Source organism: Delphinapterus leucas, chromosome 15 (assembly GCF_059928025.1).
Source record: "Delphinapterus leucas isolate spDelLeu-1000000601 "Yukka" chromosome 15, BTC_Dleu_Yukka2, whole genome shotgun sequence".
Taxonomy (NCBI): Eukaryota; Metazoa; Chordata; class Mammalia; order Artiodactyla; family Monodontidae; genus Delphinapterus; species Delphinapterus leucas.
The window spans coordinates 62,286,719-62,312,235 of NC_143143.1; the positions used below are offsets into that span (position 1 = coordinate 62,286,719).

General features: G+C 46.8%; 2 protein-coding genes across 6 annotated transcripts in view; one reads left to right on the forward strand and one right to left on the reverse strand.

Annotated features, from left to right (window-relative positions):
* Nucleotides 1–3,352, forward strand: part of TM9SF4 (transmembrane 9 superfamily member 4) — a 56,741-nt gene extending 53,389 nt beyond the window's left edge. For all 5 annotated transcript variants that reach the window (XM_089896685.1, XM_022592715.3, XM_022592716.2 and 2 more), the window contains one exon: nucleotides 1,414–3,352. In XM_089896685.1, the coding sequence (XP_089752811.1) occupies nucleotides 1,414–1,563 (150 nt within the window). In that variant the 3' untranslated portion in view covers nucleotides 1,564–3,352. The remainder of the gene's footprint in view (nucleotides 1–1,413) is intronic.
* On the reverse strand, nucleotides 3,049–25,022 carry LOC111184304 (putative testis-specific Y-encoded-like protein 3). The gene has a single exon (XM_089896688.1). The coding sequence runs from the start codon at nucleotides 24,067–24,069 to the stop codon at nucleotides 23,005–23,007; it is 1,065 nt and encodes a 354-aa protein (XP_089752814.1). The 5' UTR covers nucleotides 24,070–25,022; the 3' UTR covers nucleotides 3,049–23,004.
* Between the last annotated feature and the right edge of the window lie 495 nt (nucleotides 25,023–25,517).

The window sequence follows — 25,517 nt, forward strand, 5'->3', positions numbered from 1 at the left end:
CCATCCCTCACTGTTCCTCATGTCCAGTAGGATGGCATACTCTGATTGACTAGCTTAGGTTTTGTATTAGGACCGACAGCCCCAATAGGACCACAAAGTAGGGAGTGGGTACCCGAGACACCAGGAAGAAGGAAAACAGGAGCCAGTGTTGGGCAAGCAAAACCTGCTACCATAGCCGCCTACACAAGGGTCACATTTCAGCCTCCTGCCCTTCCTGCCTGTGGCCCAGCCTTTCTTCTCTGCTCTAAAAACCTCCTCCAGCCCCAGAGCCCTGTCTGTAAAATGGTGGCCTTGGCCTGTCTGAACTCTAAGGAACTTTCCAGTGCTGCCTTTTTGCCTCATCCCTTTCCTGGTTTTACCACTGGATTTACCACTGCCCTGTTTCCCCCCTCACCTTCACCCCATCTTCAGCCATAAGAAAGCTCATAAAAGGAGACATAGACAGCTGAGCTGGAAAACATGGCCTTCACCCCTAGTTTGAGGACATTTGACTTCAGGGAGGCGGTCTCAAACAGTGACCCTTATTGTTTTCTTCTGGGCTCCTGGCATTTTGTGGCCATTTGTCTTCCCATGAGCCCTAGAACAGGCCCCACTCAGGCCCTGGTGGGCTAGGCAGGTCTTGATACCAAGGTCCTAGATTAGTTCCACTTGGCCCAGCAAACCCCACCACACCCCAGATTCCCTAGCATCCCTGCCCAGGCCTCAGAACTCTGCAAAGGAGTTCAAATGCTGCAAGATAAAAATCCCCATGAGAGAGTAACGAAAGTGACAGAGCGCACTCAGGTGGAGAGGACTGTAGGCTGAGACAGGCTCATGGTGGCTCTCTGTTCCTAAAGCCAGGGGCCCTGGACGCCCCTCTCCTGCCCCCACTTCCTGTGCTCCAGCATCCAGGAGTCTCACTGTACTGTTCTGGGGACTGTGGCGAGTGAAGAAGTGACAGCTATGGCCATTGCTGCCTTTGTCATTCTGGCACTGGCCCCCGAGGTCAGCCCCATCTCCCAGCGAGCTCCCAGGCCCTTCCCCAGGAAGACTCCCACTCCCTCCTGCCCCCACAGGAAATGTCCTGAGTCAATGGATTTGGGCCTTGGGCTCTTAGCCCTCTAGCCCCAGGTTCAAATCCCAGCTCCTTCTGTTTCCCGGCTGTGTAACTGTGCCCCATCTGTAAAGTGGGTTAATAACCTACCATAGTGGTGGTAAGCATCCAAGGCAGTGCACGGGCCCTGGTACTGATGAAGGTCCACCATGACTGTGAGACCCACCTGCCCCTCGCTGCCCACCTGGGGCAGGCCCCTTCCCCTTGCCAGTCTTCAGCTTCACCACGAGATCAGTGAGAAGGTAGGGGGACACCCAGTTGGCCACGGCAGGCTGGCACTAAGCGTGTCCGCTCTCTTCTCTCCCCTGCTCATGCCCCAGCTGGACATCGTCGAGTTCATTCCCTCTCTCCTCTACTTTGGCTACACGGCACTCATGGTCCTGTCCTTCTGGCTTCTCACGGGCACCATCGGCTTCTATGCAGCCTACATGTTTGTCCGCAAGATCTACGCTGCTGTGAAGATAGACTGATGGGGGTGGACCGTGGCCTGGCCCACTCCATCCACGGACAGGAAGCCACCCCGCGTGGGGAACTGCAGGCACGTAAAATAACTCCTGCTCGTTTGGAATGTAACTCCTGGCACAGTGTTCCTGGATCCTGGGGCTGCATAGGGGCGGGAGGGCCTATAGATAAATCTTGCATTTTTCTTCATCATCTTATTCCAGTTCTGTTGGGGATGAGTTTTTTGTGGGTTGTTTTTCTTCAGTGCTAAGAAAGATCCCTCCAGCAGGAACTCTCAGACCTGTTTATTCAGGTTTATTTTTGGTTTGGAGTTTTTTCCTTAGTTTTTTTAACAAATGGATCCAGGATGGATAAACCCATCAAGACACTGGGTTCTGGTCACTGTCTCCACCTCAGTTCCTCAGGGCTGTTGGCCACCCCACGACTAACTGGAAGAGGAAACGCCGGGCCTTCCAGGCTCCAGCGAGATTTCTGAGCCTCTTGCTGCCCGTCCTCGCCATTGATGCCGCGACAAAGCACAGCTCAGCCCGGACACGCATCCTCAGTGCCAACCAGCCTCTTCCAGCCCCTTTTCCTCCCTCTTCTCTCCTCCGCAGCCTCCTCCCAGGGCTGCTCGAGGCGGGGCTTCCCACCAGGCCTCCGGTCATCTTGTCACTGGGAGCAAGCCCAGGTCTTGGTTGCTACAAGGAAATCCCCTGGAAGTACTGGGCACCAAATGCCCCAGGACAGCAGGAGTTGCCCCTGCTCAGAGCAGTGAGAGTTTTCTGGACCGGAGGAGAGACTTGCAATGAACTGTCTTCGTGCCAAGAAACCCTGGATCCAGGGCCAAGTGTTTCCAGAGCCAAACCAAGCATCCATGTGTGTGTGTCTGGGCTGAGGGTCCTCACCCCGCAGGAGGCTCCTCAGCCCCTCCCTTGTGGGGGTCACTGCTCTTTGCAGAGTGTGCTAGGGTGGGCCCTCTCCTCCATTTCCAGGGCGAGACAAGGCCTGGAGACCGCAGATCCCCTCCTTTAGGTGGCTGGGAAGAGGCACTCTCCCTGACATCCCCCAGCCTTAGTGCCCATACACAGCTCTTTTAGCCAGACCCCTCCCCTCCACCTCCTGTCTGAGTTCTTGTCTCCTTTGAGGAACACCCAGAACGCTGGTTGCGAGAAGGAAGATGGAAAGTAAGTTCTGTCATTCCTTCCCCGAGTCCCAGGAATAGGCAAGGAGCCTAAGAAAGAGGAGCTGATGTGCAGGCCTGGCTCCCCTGTCAGCGCCCACTCCTCCTAACCCACCCCCCGCCCCCGTGCGTGTCACAAGACGTCTGCTCTTAAGCTGCAAGAGACCAAACCCACCCTGGGGTTAGGGTTCAAGCAGCAGCCACTCACCCTGGCTGCAGCCCCTTGAGGAAGACAAAGCTCAGGATGCTGGCTGAGCTGGGAACACACCCCCCTCCCCGCCGCCCTCCCCCCGCATTCTCCCAGCAGCCCTCACCAGCTCCACCAGTCAAAACGGTGATCTTCTCAACCTTGCCTCACAGCGACTCCGCAGTGCCAAGCGGCGTCCGCCAAGAATCAGGCTGGAGGAAAGGGAGCCCAAGCAGTAGAGTGTGATAATGGAGTCCTTCATTCGGATCTTGGATTTTTTCCCTGAGAGATTCTCTTCTTGGGGGGACGGAAACGGACTCCTCATAAAGGGGTCAAACAGCATCGATTTTTCTGACTTTTTAAATCATCATCATCATTATTTTTAATTAAAAGATGCCTGTATGCCTTTTTGTGGTCCAATTGTAAATAAATATGTCATTGTCCTGTTGTCATGTCTCTTGAATCTCTTCAAGGGTCTGGGGTGAGACAAATTCCTCAAATGTGTTGAGCTGAGTGGTTTCCCTCAAAGCTCGGTCTCATGTCAAGGCTTTCTAGGGCCCAGGCCACTGCTCTTCCCCTGCCTGGTGCTTGTTCATAGCCTCTGCCATCTGCTTAGCCCCTTGATACTGAATCACTAAGCATGCCCCTCTGGTCCCACAAGTAGGAGATGGTAATCATGTGTGAGCTTTGGTAGCAGTGAGACCTGGTTTTTAAATGATTTCCAGCTCCAGTATTTTGCTGCTAACTCACTTCACCTCTCTGTCATGTAAGACACCTTCAGCTGCAGGCAGTGGAAATGGGTCACACAGCCTAAAGCCCCAAGGAGGATTGACTAGCTCATAAGTCAGCAAGGAAAGGAGTGGTTTGGCTTCAGGTCTGGGTAGATCCAGGGGCACAAAGGATAGCCTTAAGATTCTCCCTGTCTCCACTGTGCTTTTCTCTGTATCATTTGTCCCATTGTCAATAGTTTTCTTTCCTGTGGGGGAGGCAGGGAGAGCATGGCACAGATCACTCTAGGCTTACATTAGCCAGTTTAGAAAGCCCAGAAGAAAAAGAAAGACATCTTATGTCAGTACACTCAATATTGATAAATCCTAGGAAAGGTCTCTGATGGGCCCGGCTTGGGTTACTGTTCATACATCTTGGACCAATCTCTACATCCTGGGTGATAGAGTCCTGTTACAGGCTGCATACCCCAAGCGTACTGGATACTGTGAATTTCAGCCCACCAGAGTCACGTGGAATGGGTGATGAGGAAAGAACAGTTAACCACCGTAGGGTGTGCACAGCAAACAAAAACAACATTTGCCTTTTAGACCCACCCACTCCAGTGCCAAACCTCAGTGAGAAAGGTGCTGGTTGCCATTCATGGGATGCTTCCTGTGTTCCAGACACTGTTAACAAACACTTTCCATGTGTTATAGGCCATTTAATCTTGAATATGATCCTCTGAAGCACGTTCCATTATTTAATTTAAAAATTTAATTTCCGTTATTTAATTTTGAAAGAGTCCAATTATCAATTTGTTCTTTCCTCCCTTTTACGGAGGAGGTAACAGGCACCAGTAGTTCAGGTAGCCTGCTGTGGGGAGGGGTCCCATGGCAAGTGAGTGCTGGAGTAGTACTCAACTGAAGCAGCCAGACTCCAAGGCCTGTTCTTCCAACCACTACTATAGCTGCTTTTTTAAAAGAATGTGTATTTAAAAAGTGTATTTATGTTGATATTTTTAATATAAATTATAATTGATAGAAACTACACCATTTGATATGTTCTGTTTGTGTGTACAATTTATTTATTTTATGGCTGTGCCGTGTAGCATGTGGAATCTTAGTTCCCCAACCAGAGGTCAAACCTGCAACCCCTGCAGTGGAAGTGTGGAGTCTTAACCGCTGGACCACCAGGGAAGTCCCATGTTTTGACATATATATATATCATGAAACCATCACCACAATCAAGATAGTGAACATATTCATCGACCCAAGTTTCTTCATGTCCTTTGTAATCCTGGCCTCCAGCCTCTCACCATTCCTGTTTTCTTTCACTATAGATTAGTTTACCTTTCCTAGGGCTTTATATAAATGAAATCATATGTATGCTTTTTTTGTCTTTTTTCATTCAGCGTATCTATTTTGAGATTAATCCACATTGTTATGTATATCAGTAGTTCATTCCTCTATATTTCAGAGTATATGAAATCCCATTGTATGGCTATACCATAATTTGTTTATCTACTTATCTATTGACAGACATTTGTGTCTCAAGTTTTTGGCTATCACAAAGAAAATTGCTGTGGGCTTCCCTGGTGGCGCGGTGGTTGAGAGTCCGCCTGCCGATGCAGGGGACACGGGTTCGTGTCCCGGTCCGGGAAGATCCCACATGCCGCGGAGCGGCTAGGCCCGTGAGCCATGACCGCTGAGCCTACGCGTCCGGAGCCTGTGCTCCGCAACGGGAGAGGCCAGAACAGTGAGAGGCCCGCGTTGCGCAAAAAAAAAAAAAAATTGCTGTGAATAAGTGAAGCAGTGAAATGGCTGGATCGTACGATAGTGGTAACGTTTAAGCTAAACGGCCAAGCTGTTTTCCCAGGTGGTTGTATCTATAATTTCACATTCCCATCAGCAGTATATAAGAGTTCCAGTTGCTCCACGTTCTGACACTTCCTGTGGTTAATCTTTTTAATTTCAGCCATTCTAACAGGTGCAAAATAATGTCTCACTGTGATTTCAATTTACATATCCCTAGTGACAACTTTTATTGAGCATCTTTTCATGTGCTTATCTGTCATCCATATATCTTCTTTGATGAAGTGTCTGTTCAAATCCTTTGCCCATTTTTTAATGAGTTGCTCGTTTTTTGAAATTAAGTTTTGAGAGTTCTTTATGGATTCTGCATACAAGTCCTTTATCAGATATATGCTTTGCAAAGATTTTCTCCCAGTTTGTGGCTTGTGTTTTCCTTCTCTTAATAGTGTCTTTTAAAGAGCAGAAATTTTTAATTTTGAAAGAGTCCAATTATCAATTCGTTCTTTCATGGATTGGGGTTAGGGTGTCATATCTAAGACATCTTTGCCTAACTCAAGGTTACAGTGATTTTTCTCCTATGTTTTCTTTAAGAAGTTTCATAGTTTTAGGTTTTGTGTTTAGATCTATGATCCATTTTGAGGCAATTTTAGTATAGGTGCAACATGGATCTAAGTTTTTTTTTTTTTTTTTTTTTACCATTTCTTGAAAAGCTTATCTTTTCTCTTTGTGTCTTTGACAAAAATCAGTTGCCCACCTGTGTGTGGATTTATTTCTGGAATTTCCATTCTGTTCCATTGTTCTGTCCATTTTTATGCAAATGCCACACTTTTTATTACTGTAGCTTTATAATAATTCTTAGAATCAGGTGTTGTTAGCCCTCCAATTTTGTTCTTTTTCAGCATTTCGAGGCCCTTTGATTTCCATATGAATTTTAAAATCATCTTGTCAATTTCCACAAAAACACCTGCTGTAATTTCTTTTTTTTTTTTAATTATTTATTTATTTAGACTGCGCTGGGTCTTAGCTGCAGCTCACAGGATCTTTGTTTAGTTGCGGCATGCAGACTCTTAGCTGCAGCATGCATGCAGGATCTAGTTCCCTGACCAGGGATCGAACCCAGGCCCCCTGTATTGGGAGCTTGGAGTCTTACCCACTGGACCACCAGGGAAGTCCACACTTGCTGTAATTTCAATTGAGATTCTGTTAAATCTATAGATCAATTTGAGAAGAATTGACATCTTAATGTTGAGTCTTCTGACCTGTGAACAACTTATATCTCTCTGTTTAATTTCTCTCAACCATATTTTGCAGTCTTCAATGTATAGGTCTTTCACAGCTTTTTGTCAGATTTATTCCTAAGTATTTCATACTTTTGATGCCATTAAAAATGGTGTTTTTTAATTTCTAATTTTTTCATTGCTAGCAATAGAAATATAATTGAGTTTTGTTTTTGTTTTTTTGGGGCTGCACTGGGTTTTTGTTGCTGCGCACGGTTTCTCCAGTTGTGGCAAGCAGGGACTACTCTTTGTTGTGGTGCGCGGGCTTCTCATTATGGTGGCTTCTCTTGTGGAGCATGGGCTCTAGGCGCACGGGCTCAGTAGTTGTGGCTTGCGGGCTCTAGAGCGCAGGCTCAGTAGTTGTGTCGCACGGGCTTAGTTGCTCCATGGCGTGTGGGATCTTCCCAGACCAGGGCTTGAACCCGTGTCCCCTGCATTGTCAGGCGGATTCTTAACCACTGTGCCACCAGGGAAGCCCCACAACTGAGTTTTATATATTGATCTTATATCCTGAAACCTTGCTAAATTCACGTATTAGTTCTAGTAGCTGTTTTTTTTGGGGGGGTTGTTTGTTTTGTTTTTTTTGTCTTTTGTATATTCCTTCAGAATTCTACATAGATGATCATGTTGTCTTGCACCGGCTACAGCCTCAAATACAGTGCTGAATGGTGCGAGTGGACATCTCTCTTTAATTTGCTCTCTTCTGGTTTCTTAAGGTGGAAGCTGAGGTCATTTATTTGAGGTCTTTTTTTTTTTCTAAAATAGGTGTTCATAAATTTCTTCCTAAATACTGCTTTAGCAAGATCCCAGAAATACTGATATGTTGTGTGTTCACTGTCATTCAGTCCAAGATACTTTCTAATTTCCATTTGACTACTTGTTTGATTCATGGTTATTTAGAAGTATGTTATTTAGTGTCCAAATATTGGGGGATTTTTTTTCAAGGATATTTCTGTTATTGATTTCTAGTTTAATTCTATTGTGGACAGAGACAATAATGGGCAGAGACTTTATATGACTTGAATTCTTTTGAATTTATTGAGACTTGTTTTATGGTCCCAAATATGGTCTGTCTTGGTAAATATTCCATATACACTTGAAAAGAATGAGTATTCAGCTGTTTTTGAGTGGAGTGTTATATAAATGTCAATTAGGTCAAGTTGGTTGATAGTGTTTTTCAAGTCGATGATGTGCTTGCCTATTTTCAGTGTTTTTCAAGTCTATGATGTGCTTGCCTATTTTCTGCCTGCTTGTTTTACCAGTGATTGAGAGAGGAGTGTTGAAATCTCTAACTGTAATCGTAGGTTTGTATATTTCTCCTTGCAGTTCTGTTTTTGCTATATGTATTTTGAAACTCTGTTAGGTTCATATTGTTCTTAGGATGAATTTATCCCCAGAAATCTACTTTGGTATTAATACAGCCAATCCCACTTTCTTTTAACTAACGTTAGCACAGTATGTCTTTTTCCATTCTTCTACTTTTAGCCTATTTGTATTTTTATATTTAAAGTGTGTTTCTTATAGGCAGCATATAGTTTGGTTTTGCTTTTTATCCAGTCTTACAATCTCTGCTTTTTAATTGGAGTGTTTAAATCGTTTACATTTAATATGATTCTTTCTTTCTTTCGTCTTTTCTTTCTCTTTCTTTCTTGCTCGCTTACTTGCTTGTTGCGTTGGGTCTTTGTTGCTGCACACAGGCTTTCTCTAGTTGTGGCAAACAGGGGCTACTCTTTGTTGAGGTGCACGGGCTTCTCATTGCGATGGCTTCTCTTGTTGTGGAACACAGGCTCTAGGTGTGCAGGCTTCAGGAGTCGTGGCACATGGGCTCAGTAGTTGTGGAGCAACTGTGTAGAGCACAGGCTCAGGGTTGTGACACATGGGCTTCGTTGCTCTGCGGCATGTGGATTCTTCCCAGACTAGGGCTCGAACCTGTGTCCCCTCTACTGGCAGGCAGATTCTTAACCACTGCACCACCAGGGGAGTCCCTAATACGATTCTTGATTTGGCTAAGTTGAAGTCCTTCATCTTGCCATTTGTTTTCTATTTTCCCCATTTGTTGTATCCTTTTTTCCTCTTTTTCTGCCTTCTTTTGGACAAATTAAGTATGCTTTGCATTTTAATTTCCTTCATGGGCTTATTGACTGTAACTTTTTTTGGATATTTCAGTAATTACTTTAGGGTTTCTAGTGTGTATCTTTAACTTGTCACAGTCTACCTTCAAGTGATATTATACCACTTCACATACAGTATAAGAACCATACAATAGTATACTTCCATTTCTCCATTACCAGCCTTTATATTTCGATTGTCACTCCTTTTTTACTTTTACATATGTTATAAACCCCACAATATACTGTCGCTATTTTTATTTAAACAGTTGTCTTTTTTCTTTTAACAGTTGTCTTTTGAGAGCTTAAGTAATAAGAAAAAATCTTACATATGTACCCAGGTAGTTATTATTTCCAGTGGTCTTCATTCCTTTGTGTAGACACAAATTTCCATCTGGTACGACTTTCCATCTGCCTAAAAGACATCCTTTAATATCCTTTAATATTTCTTGTAGTGAGGATCTGCTGATGATGTATTATTTCAGCTTTTTTTTTTTTTTTTTTCACCACATGGCATGCAGGACCTTAGTTCCCCAACCAAGGATCAAGCCTGTGCCCCCTGCAGTGGAAGCATGGAGTCTTAACCACTAGACCACCAGGGAAGTACCCTTTCAGTTTTTGTATGTCCAAAATATTTCAGTTTTAGCTTTGTGATTGAAAGATATTTTTGCTGGGTATAGAATTCTAGGTTGACAAGTTTTTTTGTTTCCTAGTACTTTAAAGATGTTAGTCTACTCTCTTACTGCTTGCGTTGCTTCCAACAACAGAGCTGATATCCTTCTCTTTGTCCCCCTGTATGTAACAAGTCTTTTCTCTCTGCTTTTACTATGTCAGTGGTTTTTGAGCTATTTGATTATGGATGCCTTGGTATAGTTTTCTTCATATTTCTTATGTTTAGGGTACATTGAACTTCTTAGAACTGTGCGTTTATTGTTTTCAGTAAGATTGGAAAGTTTTTAGGTCACTATTTCTTCAAATATTTTTTCTCCCCCCCCCCAACTTTCCTCTGTGATTCTGATTACCCATGGGTTAGACTACTTGAAGTTGTCTCACCACTGATGTCCCATCCACTGATGCTCATTTCATTAATTCTTTTTCCTGTGTTTCACTTTGGATAGTTCCTATTACTGTTCCTTTAAATTCACTAATCTTGTACCATGTCTACTCTGCCACTAATCCAGTGGTTTTCATCTCAGACATCGTCTTTTTCACCTCTAGCAATTTGATTTAGGTCTTTTTATATATTTCTACCTAATTTTTATTGTGTAAAGCATACATAAAATTTACCACTTTAACTGTTTTAAAGTGTACAATTCAGAAGCATTAAGTAGACTCACAAATTGTGCAACATAATTTGTGCAACAAATGTGTGGTCACCAGCCACCTCCAGAACTTTTTCATCATCCCAAACTGACACTCTGTTTATGCGTTAAACACTAACTCCCCGTTCTTTTCTCCCCCCAGCCCCTGGTAACCACTATTCTACTTTCTGCCTCTATGAACTTGGCTACTCTGGTGGAATCAGGACATATTTGTCCTTTTGTGTCTGGCTTATTTTACTTACTGTGTCTTCAAGGTTCATTCACATTGTAGCATCTGTCAGAATTTCACTCCTTTAAGGTTTAATATCCCATTGTATGTATATACAACATTTTGCTTATCCATTAACCCACCAGTGGACATTTGGGTTGTTTTTACCTTTGGGCTATTGTGGATAATGCTGTTGTAAACACTGGTGTACAAATATCTGTTCAAGTCCCTGCTTTCAGTTATTTTGGGTATATACCTAGGAGTGGTATTGCTGGATCTTATGGTAATTTTATGTTTAATTTTTTTGAGAAGCCACCATCCTGTTATCCACAGTGGCTGTATCATTTACATTCCCACCAGCTATGCATGAAAATTTCAGTTTCTTTACATTCTCACCAATAGTTGTTATTTTCTGTTTTTTGAAAATACCCATCCTGGGACTTCCCTGGTGGTGCAGTGGTTAAGAATCTGCCTGCCAATGCAGGGGACACGGGTTTGAGCCCTGGTCCAGGAAGATCCCACATGCTGTGGAGTAACTAAGCCCGTGTGCCACAACTACTGAGCCTGCGCTCTAGGGCCCACGAGCCACAACTACTGAGCCCGCATGCCACAACTACTGAAGCCCGTGCACCTAGAGCCCATGCTCTGCAACAAGCCACCACGATGAGAAGTCCACGCACTGCAACAAAGAGTAGCCCCCACTTGCTGCAACTAGAGAAAGCCTGCGCACAGCAACGAAGACCCAATGCAACCAAAAATAAATAAATAAATAAATTTGTTTTAAAAAAAGAAAATACCCATCAATCCTAGTGAATGTGAAGTGGTATCTTGTGTTTTTGATTTGCATTTACCTAATAATTAGTGATGTTGAGCATCTTTTCAGTGCTTATTGGCTGTTTGTATATCTTCTTTGGAGAAATGTCTATTTAGGTCCTTACCCATTTTTTAAAATTTTTAAAAAAATTTTTTATATATATACACTACCAAACGTAAGGTAGATAGCTAGTGGGAAGCAGCCGCATAGCACAGGGAGATCAGCTTGGTGGTTTGTGACCACCTAGAGGGGTGGGATAGGGAGGGTGGGAAGGAGGGAGACGCAAGAGGGAAGAGATATGGGAACATATGTATGTGTATAACTGATTCACTTTGTTATAAAGCAGAAACTAACACACCATTGTAAAGCAATTATACTCCAATAAAGATGTAAAAAAAAATCTATTCCTAGGTATTTTATTATATTTGATGAAGTTGTAAATGGGATTGTTTTCTTAATTTCTCCTTGTGATTTTTTTGCTATTAGTGTATAGACACACAGCAGATTTTTGTATTATTGTATTATTTGTATTGTGATTATATCCTGCAACTTTACTGAATTCATTGATTAGTTCTAACAGTTTTTTGTGGAATCTTTAGGGGTTTTTATATAGAATATCATTTGATCTGCAAATTAAAAAAAATTTTTTTATTATTTTAAAATATTTATTTATTTTGGCTGCACCAGGTCTAGTTGTGGCTTGTGTTAGGTTAGGGTTACTCTGAGCCCGTGTCCCCTGGATTCGGCAGGTGGATTCTTAACCACTGCGCCAGGAGGGAAGCCTCTATCTGCTCATTTGGACATCTATTTCAGTTGTGGGCTGGTTTTCATTGCTTATTTTCCTCATTGTGGATCGTATTGCCTGCCACTTTATAGGCTTCATGGTCTTTGATTGAATGCCAGATGTTGTGAGTTTCACCTTGTTAAGGGCTGGATATTTTTGTAATCCTGTAAATCCTCTTGAGCTTCGTTCTGGGACAGTTGAGTTACTTGGAAACAGTTTAATCCTTTTGGGTCTTACTCATAGATTTTTTAGGCAATTTCAGAGCAGTGCTTTTTCTAGGGCTAATTATTGGCCGCTATCGAGGCAAGACCTTTCTGAGTATTCTCCCGTATATACCATGACATTCTCACCAGTGCCATGGCTGGTGGAAATAGACACTATTCCCCACTCATGCGAGCACTAAGGACTATTCCCTTTCGTTCTTCCTGTTGGTTCTTTACTTGGCCTCAGGTAGTTTCCTCGCACACCTGTGCTGATCAGTATGCTAATGAATACTTCAGGGGACCCTATGCAGAGCTCCAGGGGTTTCTCCTTGTACAGCTCTCTCTGGCTCTCTGGTATTCTCTCTGAGAACTCGCTCTCTCTCTCTCTCTCTCTCTCTCTCCCTCTCTCTCTCTCTCTCGTCTCCCCTCCCCTTCTCTCCCCCTTTTTCTTTTTACCTTTTAATCCCCTTTACCCATTTCTCCCACCCCCTGCACCTCTGGCAACCACCAATCTGTTCTCTGTATTTATGAGTTTGTTTTTATTTGTTTTTCTTTTTTTAGATTCCACCTACAAGAGAGATCATATGGTATTTGTCTTTCTCTGACTTATTTCACTTAGCATAATGTCCTCAGTGTCCAACCATATTGTTGCAAATGGTGATTTCATTTTTTATGGCTGGATAATATTCCATTGTGTATATATACCACAATTTCTTCATCTCTTCATCCATCGATGGACACTTAGGTTGTTTCCTTATCTTGGCTATTGTAAATAATGCTGCAGGGAACATAGGGGTGCATCTTTTTGAGTTAGTGTTTTCATCTTCTTTAGATAAATACCCAGAAGTAGAACTGCTGGATCATATGGTAGTTCTATTTTTCATTTTTTGAGGAACCTCCATATTGTTTTCCATAGTGGCTGCACCAATTTACATTCCTACCAACAGTGCACAAAGTTTCCCTTTTCTCCACATCCTCACCAATATTTCTTGTCTTTTTGATAATAGCCATTCTAACAGGTGTGAGGTGATATCTCATTGTGGTTTTTGACTTGCATACTCCTGATGATTAATGATATTGAGCATCTTTTCATGTACCTGTTGGCCACCTGTTTGTCTTCTTTGGAAAAATGTCCGTTCAGATCTTTTGCCCATTTCTGAACCCTTGTTACATTGGTCTCCAGACTCTCAGCACCATCTCAGGGAGGGCACTCGGCTCTACTTCAGTCCCCCTCCTTATGCTGCAGCCTGAAAACTCTCTCAAGGAAGTGAGCTAGAACTTACCTCACTTGTTTCCCATCTGTCTGGGATTACTGTCCTTTATTGATCCATGTCCAAAGCCTTGAAAACCACTGTTTCATATATTTAGTTTTTCTGGTAGTTTCAGGTGGGAGGATAAATCTTACCTGTTATTTCATCTTGGCTAAAAACAGAAGTCTCTGCTGCTCCCTTTTTTAACCTGTAAGATCACGGGGTCTCTGAAGGGCTGTGTGAGTCCTGTTACATGAAAGGATCACTCATGGTAGCTGCTCAATCGGTTACTCCCTCCTCACCCATGAATGGTGAGTCTAAAGGGCCTAATTCCTAGCAATCTAAGTTTGGCAGTGACTTGGCTGCACCTAAGAATGCTCTAGGCCCAGAAACTGTGCGATTGAACCTGTGCTAGCCCAGAAGTCTGCCCCCTCTCACCCTGAGGGCCACTGCAGGGTGAAAGTGCCATCTAGGGGGTCCCACAGGAGAGCTGAATTATAACTGTAGCTCCTAGAGATGACAGTCTTAACCATCCCACTGGACGTTGTGGACAGACATCCAGTTTACCCCTGATGTTTGGTCCAAGCAAGTCACGGTACCACGTTCCCCCTCACCGATAACTGATTCAAGAGCAGACGTGTTACCCAGTTCTAGCAGATTAGATGCAGAACCCAGAAAGTCTAAAGTGGCTTCTGGGAAAGTTTTATTCCATTTTAAGCAAGTCATGGGAAGACACAATCTGCCTTCTCTGGAGTTGCCATATCCCGAAGTTACCCTTGGAACTACTGCTACCATCTTGGTACCAACCCGAGAATGGAACCAACAGGAAGGATGGCAGATCAGAGAAGAAGGCCCAAGTCTTTGCAGACACCATTGAGCTGCTGATTCAAACAGCCCCAAAGCCCACCTGACCTCTGGATGTTCAAGTAAGGGGAAAAAAACCTCTTGTTTAAGTCAATTAGAGTTTCTGTTAGATGCAACCAAAAGCACTGAGCCGGCCACCTGGAGGGCTGGAGGCTTATGGGAGGGGGAGACACCTGAAGGGACTTTTTCCTCCCGCTAAAGAATTTCCAAGTTTTCCTTTAGGTGAGAAACTCGGGCTGAGAGCCATGAAAGGATGTGTCCAAGGCCACACAGTGGGGAATCAAGAGCATGCCAGCCTATCAGCCTTCCGGCTTGTGCCTGCTCCACCCCAGCCCCTGCCCTTGAGGTCGAGTCAGCCGTGATGGTGGGGCCTGTGAGGTGGGAGCCTCTAAGTTCACTGGCCCAAGTTAGCATTTAGTTCTCCTGCTAAGCAAAGGCAAACGGATATCAGAGATACTTGCATCTCTGTGCTGAAATCATGTCCTTGGGAGAAAATATCAAAGTCCCCCAATCTGTAATCAGGGTGGTTATAGGTAACAACTAATTGCTATAGTTTCTAGACAGATTCATTCTGATTGAAAAGAACTTGTCCAAAGTTCCTTCCCAGGACAACGGAACAGGGCAGACCTCTGAGAGCATAGGCTCGTGTCTGTCACACCAGAGCAGGAAGACCCTCCTCGCCCTGAACTCCTTCCTCCACCCTTGGAGCATGTGTAAGCCAGGCGGCCATATCTCTGTAGGAGAGACCAGGAATGGGCCCACAGACATCACCTCAACTCCAGAGAATGCCTGGAAAATGGCTGCCTTCGGGCCATACAGAGCTCCTATCCTTAGAGATCGTCTGCCCCTTGCCCACCTGTGAGAGCTTCCTGAACCTCAAGGGTGTGAAGCATTCATTCCTCAAAGAGTTCCTGAGCCCCCAACTGTGCCAGGTGCTACTCTAGGTGAGGGGTATTCAGCAGTGAATAAGACAAAGTCCCCATGAGTGCAGAGGAAACGGCAGATCAATAAATCAATATGCAATCTAACGTAAGGGGTTGTCAGTGCTATAACAAAATCCAAATCAGAGAACCGGGAGGAGGACTGTCAGGGTGTTTTTCGGAAAGGGTGGTCAAAAACGGCCTCCCTCAGGAGGTGAAACTGTAACAGATGAGCTGAGAAACCTTAATGAATCGAGGAGTCGGCCGTGCAGATATCAGAAGAAGGTTCCAGGTGAGGGAAGTGCAAGCAAAGGTTTGAGCCAGGTTTGAAGACTAACAGGAGTTGGTGTCACTGGAAAGCGATCTGGAGGGAGAGGTGGAGGAGATGAAGTTGGAGAGGTGATAAGGTCAGATCTTGAGGGTCTTGCAGGCCACGAGGAGCACGTTGGCTTTCCCTCTTGTGTGCGATTGGAGCTGTTGGAGGGTTTGGAGCAGAGGAAAGACATGACCCGACGTAGGTTTAAAGAACCACTCTGGCTGCTGTATCCATGTGAGCTCCCTGTACACAGTAGGTGTTCACTAAACGTCAGGGGTTATTATCACTGTTTTCAGGCTCTTGAGCTCACTGAGAGCAGAAACCTGAATAGAGTCATCTTGCGCCCCCAACATCCGGTACAGAGGACGCTAAGATGCGTGGATAAACAAATGACTCAGGACCCGAATAAATGAGCAAGCAGGAGTGGGTTCTGAGGACGAGACTCAGGCCCCAGAAGAGCGCCAAGACCCACAGTTGCCAAGGCCCCCCGCCGAGGCCAGTCACGGCATGAAGGAGGTGTGCTGTTGGCCATGCAGCAGAAAGATCAAGTGAGCACCTGTCTGGGTAAGCACCACTGTCGAAGGCCTAAGGATGTGTAGGATGCAGCTGGGCCCCAATTTGGGCTGCAGGAGCCAAAGTGCACCTGCCAAACACCAGGCGCAGGGCAGGCAAACCACATGGGGCACTGGCTTCCAGGATCGCCAGGCTGCCTCCACTTCAGGCTCACCCTGATTCCCCTGGGAGCATCTGGGACAGCACAAAAGAGAACCCCAGAGGGTGCAGCCCAGCCAGGCACTGGTGTGCCAATTTTGGGTTCTCAGTCTACTTGGGAGGTGGCAGAGATTGTGGTGGGCTAGGGCAATCATGGAGGGCTTCCTGGAAGAGCTGCAGCCTGGACAGATGGAAAAGATTCAAACTGAAGGTACTGGAGAGCGGGGGTTGCAGACACTGACCCCTGCCTTGCCTCCAGCTGCCCCGTGAGCTCTCCCACCTTTGAATCACATCTGATAGCCCTCCCCACTATCTACAGGGCAATGCTTTGGCTTTGCATTCAGAGGTCCTATTTCCAGAAAATGGCCTGAACCTACCCATCTAGGCTTGCCTCTTCCAAGCAGCCACACGCAGGGCACATGTTGTGCCCTAAACACATCATGCATTTTCTATCCCAGCGCCTCTGGTCACATTGTTTGCTCTGTCAGGAATTTCCTTTTTCAGGCCCAATTTCTAAACTACCGCCCATTTTTCAAAGCCCAGCTCCAGTGTCCTGGCTTCAGAGAAGTCTCCACCCTCTGATCCCACATCATACACAGCTGGGAAGAGCTGTATGCCAAGCTGGACTTAGCTGGGTTCTGTCTCTTTGGGGTGACTGTTATGTACCAGTTAGGCCTCTTGTCCTGGTGTAATTATTAGTAGCGTCCCTTTCACTCCCAGATGTTTCTAGCTAAGGACAAATTACATAGTCACCCTTCACTGTCCCCACACTTCTCTGCCCAGCTGAAATCCTTTGGGCAGCAACCACGTTGGCACGCTGGCAGAGCAGAGCACGATACTCTGACACATTTGGCTAAAGTCATTCATTTCACACAAGCAATTTTTGAGGTGCACGTGGGGCAAAGCAGCAGACTGAGAGGTCCCTGTCCTCCTGACACATGTTAGATGGGAGAGGAAAAGAAGAAAACGAAGATCACTTCAGAGTTACAAGTGCCATGGAGGCAATCAGGAAGAGAAGGGGAGAAGCAATGCCGAGGGGCAGAGAATGAATTTAGACAGGCTGGGCAGGAAGGGCCTCGGGAGAAGCGTTTGGGGCCAGAAAAGCAAGTGCGAAACCCCTGAGGTCGGAATGTGCTCGGTGTGTTTAAGGAGCAGCTTCGAGGCGAGCATGGGGGAAGTGAAGGGAGATCGAGGGGAGATGTTGGCAGGGACCAGAAAATGCTGGAATCTGTCAGCCACAATAAGGAATTAGGATTTTTTTTCTGTCAATGGAGGGTTTTGGATGGGGGAGTAACGTGATCTGAGGGGTTTTTTTCCCCCCAGACTGAAAAGTTTTTATTTTTTCATCAAGCAATAGAAGACAAAGTGCCATGAATCCTCTTCTGATTGGACAAAGCCACCTTATGACTGTTTCTCTGTCTAGAAGCAGTGACGTCAGTTACAGAGATGTCATTACAACACCGCCACTGGGACACAGGTCATCAAGACCATCAGAGTTACAGATTTATTTTCGGAGGTTATCCTCACAGAATATGGTAACAATTTCTAGTCTTAAGTCCTACAAAACAACCTTATTCAAACTACTTCTAAGTTCAGGGTTATATTAACAGCCACAACAACTTAATAATAATGATGAATAGCCACATAGGTTTCCAAATGGTGTAGAAAAATTACACTGATATTCTTGGTAAATGTTCTCAGCTAAAAGCAACAAGCAGGACTGGACAGCTCAATTTCCCCAGTGGATGGAAATGGAGAAGGGGATGCATCGGGGCTGACTTAAAAGCAGCAAAATGAGGGACTTCCCTGGTGGTCCAGTGGTTAGGACTCCATGCTTCCACTGCAGGGGGCATGGGTTCGATCCCTGGTTGGGGAACTAAGATCCTGCATACCGCACGACCAAAACAAAACAAAACAAAACAAAAACAAACAAACAAAGCAGCGAAATGTAAAACAGAGCATAAACTTTCTACATACCCAAAGTCATACCTGGATTGAGGGAACCTCTAAAATTGTAGTGTTCTGTTATGAGTTCTTCTAATTTAAAGAGATGCCACCAGAAAACTACTAGAGCTAAACAATGAATTTGGTAAAGTTGCAGGATACAAAATTAATACACAGAAATCTCTTGCATTCCTGTACACTAACAATGAAAGGGCAGAAAGAGAAATTAAGGAAACAATCCCATTTACCACTACAACAAAAAGAATAAAATACCTAGGAATAAACCTACCTAAGGAGGCAAAAGACCTGTATGCAGAAAACTATAAGACACTCTTGAAAGAAATCAAAGAAGACACAAACAGATGGAAAGATATACCATGTTCTTGGATTGGAAAACTCAATACTGTGAAAATGACTATACTACCCAAAGCAAACTACAGATTCAATGCAATCCCTATCAAATTACCAATGTCATCTTTCACAGAATTAGTACAAAGCCCAGAGATAGGGGCTCCCCTGGTGGTGCTGCAGTTAAGAATCTGCCTGCCAATGCAGGGGACACGGGTTCGAGCCCTGGTCTAGGAAGATCCCACATGCCACGGAGCAACTAAGCCCGTGTGCCACAACTACTGAGCCTGCACTCCGGAGCCCACGAGCCACAACTACTGAGCCCACGTGCCACAACTACTGAAGCCCACGCGCCTAGAGCCTGTGTTCCGCAACAAGAGAAGCCACCACAATGAGAAGCCCACGCACCGCAACAAAGACTAGCCCCCACTCACCGCAACTAAAAGAAAGCCCGCACACAGCAATGAGGACTCAATGCAGCCAAAAGTAAAAATTAATTAATTAATTAAAAAAAAAAAGAAAGCCCAGAGATAAACCCACACACCTATGGTCACCTAATCTATGACAAAGGAAGCAAAAATATACAATGGAGAAAAGACAGCCTCTTCAATAAGTGGTGCTGGGAAAACTGGAGAGCTACATGTAAAAAAATGAAATTAGAACACTCCCTAACACCATACTCAAAAATAAACTCAAAATGGGTTAAAGACCTAAATGTAAGGCCAGACACTATAAAACTCTTAGAGGAAAACATAGGCAGAACACTCTTCGACATAAATCACAGCAACATCTTTTTTGACCCACCTCCTAGAGTAATGAAAATTAAAACAAAAATAAACAAATGGGACCTAATGAAACTTAAAAGCTTTTGCACAGCAAAGGAAACCAAAAACAAGACGAAAAGACAACCCTCAGAATGGGAGAAAATATTTGCAAACGAAGCAACTGACAAAGGATTAAACTCCAAAATATACAAGCAGCTCATGCAGCTCAACATCAAAAAAGCAAACAACCCAATCCAAAAATGGGCAGAAGACCTAACAAACACATGAAAAGTTGCTCAACATCACTAATTATTAGAGAAATGCAAATCAAAACTACAATGAGGTATCACCTCACACCCGTCAGAACAGCCATCATCAAAAAAAACCTACAAACAGGGCTTCCCTGGTGGCGCAGTGGTTAAGAAGCCACCTGCCAGTGCAGGGGACACAGGTTCCAGCCCTGGTCTGGGAAGATCCCACATGCCACAGAGCAACTAAGCCCGTGCTCCGCAACAAAAGAAGCCACTGCAATGAGAAGCCCGCCCACCACAACAAAGAGTAGCCCCCGCTCGCTGCAACTAGAGAAAGCCTGCACATAGCAACGAAGACCCAACGCAGCCAAAAATTAATTAATTAAAATTTATTTTAAAAAACCTACAAACAATAAATGCTGGAGAGGGTGTGGAGAAAAGGGAACCCTCATACACTGTTGGCAGGAATGTAAATTGATACAGCCACTATGGAGAACAGTATGGAGGTTCCTTAAAGAACTAAAAATAGAACTACTATATGACCCAACAATCCTACCACTGGGCATATGCCCAGAGAAAACCATAATTCAGAAAAACACATGCATCCCAATGTTCACTGAAGCACTATTTACAATAGCCAGGACATGGAAGCAACCTAAATGTCCATCAACAGAGAAATGGATAAAGAAGATGTGGTACATATATACAATGGAATATTACTCAGCCATAAAAAGGAATAAAAATGCATCATTTGTAGAGTCATGGATGGACCTAGAGAGTGTTATACAGAGTAAAGTAAGTCAGAAAGAGAAAAACAAATATCGTATAATAACACATATATGTGGAATCTAGAAAAATGGTATAGATGATCTTATCTGCAAAGCAGAAATAGAGACACAGATGTAGAGAACAAACGTATGGATACCAAGGGGGAAAGGGGTGGGGTGGGAGGAATTGGGAGACTGGGATTGGCACATATACATTATTGATACTATGTATAAAATAGACAACTGATGGGGACATACAGTATAGCACAGGGAACTCTTACCTAATGCACTGTGGTAACCTAAATGGGAGGGAAGTCCAAAAGGGAGGGGATATCTGTATGTGTATGGCTGATTCATTTTGTTGTGCAGTGGAGGCTAACACAACATTGTAAAGCAACCATACTCCAATAAAAATTAATTTAAAAAAATCTACACGCAGACATAGAGAATGGACTTGAGGACACGGGGAGTGGGAATGGTAAGCTGGGACGAAGTGAGAGAGTGGCATGGACATATATATCCCACTAGATAGCTAGTGGGAAGCAGCCGCACAGCACAGGGAGATCAGCTCGGTGCTTTGTGACCACCTAGAGGGGTGGGATAGGGAGGGTGGGAGGGAGGCACAAGAGGGAGGGGGTATGGGGATATACGTGTATGTATAGCTGATTCACTTTGTTATAAAGCAGAAACTAACACACCATTGTAAAGCAATTATACTGCAATAAAGATGTTAAAAAAAATCTACAAATTTCCTCAATAGGGTTGACCATCAAAATTTTTAGAAACTGGAGTAATCAAATAAAAATAAATTTAAAAAAATAAAAGGAAAAAAATATTAAAAAATTAAAAGATCAGTTGGTGAATCAAAAAAGTTAAGAAGATTCGGGGGCTCCCCTCCCTGCACCTTGCAGGCCCTCCTCCATCCCTGTCTTCCCAGCTGGCTCCAACTTCTCTTGCACGCCCCTGCCGAGAGCAGCCCCCCGCCTTTATTTTGTGTTAAGGTCTCCCCAGGTCCTCGGGAGCAGAAGAGAAGCCCTTCCATGGGAAGGGACCTGTGTATGGTCATTCCCCCAAAATGAGACGGAGACAGCCCAAAAACACTGTCTTAGGGGGTCTCAGGAGTGGGGCTCGGCTAAGCTCCTGTACTAACAGGATCCCATGAGGGTTTGGACCCGGCGAAAGGAGAAGAAAGTAGAGTTGGAGCTAAAGTTAGTCTCCAAGAACACAGCACGAAACAAAACAATGTGCTATCCCTGCGGGCCCGGAGCTCCTGGTGTCTCTGCTCAGGGGCCCTGTGCTGTCCCCCCGTTGCTGAGGGGGACAGGGCACTGGAGCAGAGGGGGCAAAGAGAGCTCTGCCAAGCTAGAGGACAACCCTCCCTCTCTGGAGACAATCGGAGAGGCAAATTCAACAAGAAAGCCTGTCTCCTCAGCTGTTTGTAAAAAACCTTGCTTCTTCAGTTATTTTGTTTCTGAGCTATCACTTTAAAGAAAATAAAAACAAACATGTGAGATCTCGGCAGGTGGAGAAAGGCCTCACGACCAGAAACACCCCCTCTCCAGCACCCCCAAGCTGGCCGCCTAAAAACAAGTGGAGACAGGGGAGTTGGGTTCTGTGTGAGTCCAGTGACTGGAGCTCAGGAAGGTAGGCTTCTGGAAGGGACTCCATTACTGCCCCTGCCTTAAGTGCATGCCCAGATATGCCAGCGTGGCAGAGTTCCTGGGGTTTGGGGAACTCTTGTGCATTGGCAGGTGGCCCACCTGGGTTCACAGGCAGTTCTTGAGGTCCTTATAGACCTGGGAGCAGGCAACAAGGTCGCTGGCAACCTGGGTGAAACTCATGAGAAGGGCGATGACCAGACACAGGCAGGACACAGACCTTCAAAAGTCAGTAGCAGGGGTAAGAAGAGCAGTGTGATCACAAAGAATGCACTGCCCACTGCTTCATGTCCTTGACCTCACCCCATGCCCATTCTGCTAGATGCCCAACAGTCCATTAGCCTGGCCTGTGGTCCTGAGGTCCTGGAATGTCCAAGTCTGGCTGACCAAATGCACCCACTTCCTCTTGGGTGACAAGACTCAGCTTGCCACAGACAGGTGTGGGGTCAGCATTAAGTATGAAGCCTGGCATGCTGTGGCCTTGAAGGAGTAGGCCTCAAAGAGGCACTGGTCCTCCTAGTGATGACCTGTGGGTGCCCATGTAAAAAATGGGTGGTGGGGCTTCCCTGGTGGTGCAGTGGTTGAGGGTCCGCCTGTTGATGCAGGGGACGCGGGTTCGTGCCCCAGTCCGGGAAGATCCCACATGCTGCGGAGCGGCTGGGTCCGTGAGCCATGGCCGCTGAGCCTGCGTGTCCGGAGCCTGTGCTCCGTAACGGGAGAGGCCACAACAGTGAGAGGCCCGCGTACCGCAAAAAAAAAAAAAAAAAAGTGGGTGGAAGGCCATGATCAAAGACAGGTCCAGGCCATGAAGATGATGGTAGTACCTGTCCACAGCGCTGGGTGCTTGGGTAGACACTGTGGCATGTGACAGTCACGTGATGCATGGAGCCTACATGGAAATAGAAGAGCGTGGCCATGAAGGCCACAATCTCGGAGCTGAGTCCACTGAAGTCCAAAGGGGTCAGAGTACATGGAACAGAAAGCAGACAGCAGAGTGCCATGGCTGGCCTAAGCCCAGGTCCCCAGGAGGCAGAAAGGAGTCTTGTGTAGGGGCCAGGTCCCAGGGCAGGACTTAGCCAGACTGGAACCCATAGGGCCTAGGAGGGGCCTCTGTGGGCCACCTTGCTAGGCCTTGCCTGGCTCTGTGGGGCCTATCCCAGAGCAGGTAGTACTGCAGGGGGTTGGGCCACAGGTCCTCTTTAATAATCTGGGCAACCCTGTCGGCCTCCGGGAGGCTGTGCTTTGAGAACCAGCTGAAGAAGCTGTGGATGGTGTCCCGGTTCCTGTGTACCAGAGTTGGAGGTTCCTGGCCCCAGTGCCAGCAAATGCGACTTGCAATTGACACCACCCGGCCTAAGGATCTGCACTCATACTTCTTCACTATCACCTTGTTCCGGAAGTAGGGGTTGCCCCCAAAACTGAACTTGAACTTGCAGCCCGTCCTGGCGTGCCTGTGCTCCCTCACTTCCAAATTCATCAGGTAGCAGAGCATGTCTTCGCCTCGGGGGCTGATCATGGCTGACAGCTGCGGGTGGTTCAGGAAGGTGGTGACCCAGAAGCCAGGAATATTCTGGATGATGGAGCTCCTTCGGGCTAGGTGTAACCGGTGCATGCGCCCAAACCTGCGCTCCAGCCGCAGGTAGGCCCTGTCTGCCTGGGCACTCACGGCCTCCAGCTCCCACTGGATGGCTTCCAGCGGGTCCACAACTGGGCCACCAAAGTTCAGGGGCCCCGGGCCTTGCTGCGCCTCCGCTCCCACCTCCAGCTTCTCCCCCCGCACCAGCTTCTCGGCCACCTCCATCTCCTCTCCCCCAGGCTGCTTCCCCACCTCCCGCTCCGCCTCCTCCATGAAGATGGCGCCCTCCCCAGTCGTCACTTCCTCTGCCTTCCCGCCGGCTCCAGCCCGAGCCTCCCACCCTTCTGTGCCACAGGTTTCTGGGCCCCCGTCCCCGAAGAGGCCGTTTTCTGGGCTCAGGCCAGTGGCCGCGGAGGCCGCTTCCCGGCCCCCCGGGGCAGGTAGGGCGGTCCCTGGGCGGGCTGCGGGGTCGGGATACCCGCGTCCCCCAGCCTCTTGGGCCCCAGACGCGGTGACCGGGCGCGCGGCGGTTTCCAGGCCCCCCGCACCCTCGTCCGCCATCACCTGCGGGAGCCTCTGGCCTGGAGGGGCTCGGGGCGCGCGGGCGATACTGCGGGTTCAGCGAGAGGGGCGGCTGGGTGGCGGGCAGCGACCCCAGCGGGACCGCGAGTAGTAGGCAGGGAGGCCCGATTTTCTCCTACGGGGCTCGCCCCGCCCCTTGCGCCCCGACGCTTTTACGGATGTGATTCGCAAGGGTTCCCCGGCTGTCTTGGGACTAGGCGCCTGGTGGAGTGGCAGGGGGCTGCCCGGTGGGGATGCGACTGCGGGCGCCCAGACAGAACTGGGGGTCGGCGGTGGAAATGGGGTGAAGTGCAGGGGTGTACCAAGCAGCGAACAGCTCTGAGCAGGCGCCCAGGATCAGGCCCAACCCCAGAGCCACCACGCCAGGCAATTACTGTTCCCCGCATGTGCGGTGGACAGGTGGGAGTCGGCTGATGCCCACACTCGACTGTGGCTTGGGGCAGCTTTCACAGGATAAATTACTCAGGCATGTGCAGAGGACTCAAGAGGCATCCTTTGCAGCGGCTGACTAGACTGAAACTTGCATAGTAATCGTCAGGCACACAGAGGTGCTCAAAATATTTGTGGGGAAAGGCAGAAACAAGGTCTGAGTAGAAGGATCTAAGGGCAAGGGAAGATCCCAAATGCTGCCGACCAGGAAGCAAGTGGGCCTCTGCCTGGTTTCCCTGAACGAGTCCTGGGCTGACAGGCTGAAGGGTGGACATGGCTTCACCTCGTCCTAGGCCTAGGGGCTACCCCTTTCTCTGCTCCAGACATTTCACAAATGTGAACTCTAGTCTGAAGTGCAGGGTCTGTGCACAGATGGTAAGAGGCTGGATGGACCAGCCCCTGCAGCCCTGATCCTGCAAGTGCACCTGCACTCCTGTGATCTCAGCTCCCAAACTTGTGGCCCATGGAGGTCAATACACCCAATACCCCACCCGCTCACCTGGAAGTCCTTGCCACCTCCTCCAGAAGGCCTTCAGCTTCCTCCCATCCAATGGAAAAGATAGCTTTGAGCCCCCAGACCCACTCCTGGGTATGCATCCCCTAGAGGGCAAGGTGGATTCTCTTGGGGCCCTAGCAGGGATCCAACCCACTGGGGTGGACAGTTAGTCAAGTAAACAGAAGGCCAAAGAGATGAACAGCCAGCCCACTGCCTTTGTACATAAAGCACCTGTTACACACATTAACACTTAACGTCCCATAAATTCTTGGGCTGGTCTCTGGAGTGATTTGCACTGCTTGGCTATGAACACTGGCTCCAGACCCCAGAAAAGCAAGCTCAGTCTGAGCCCTGGACAGGAGGATCTCAGTTCAGATGGGGCCTGGAATAGTGATGACTACCTTCACTGGAGACTGGCCAAGCAACATCAGGTGAAGCCATAATGGCCTTTCAAGAGTCTGTCTGAACCAAATGGGTAGGCACGAGTGTGGTCAAGGTTAGG

Bases quoted from the DNA above. Each gene is read 5' to 3' on its own strand.
- LOC111184304 (XM_089896688.1), bottom strand. From the start codon at position 24,069: ATGGCGGACGAGGGTGCGGGGGGCCTGGAAACCGCCGCGCGCCCGGTC.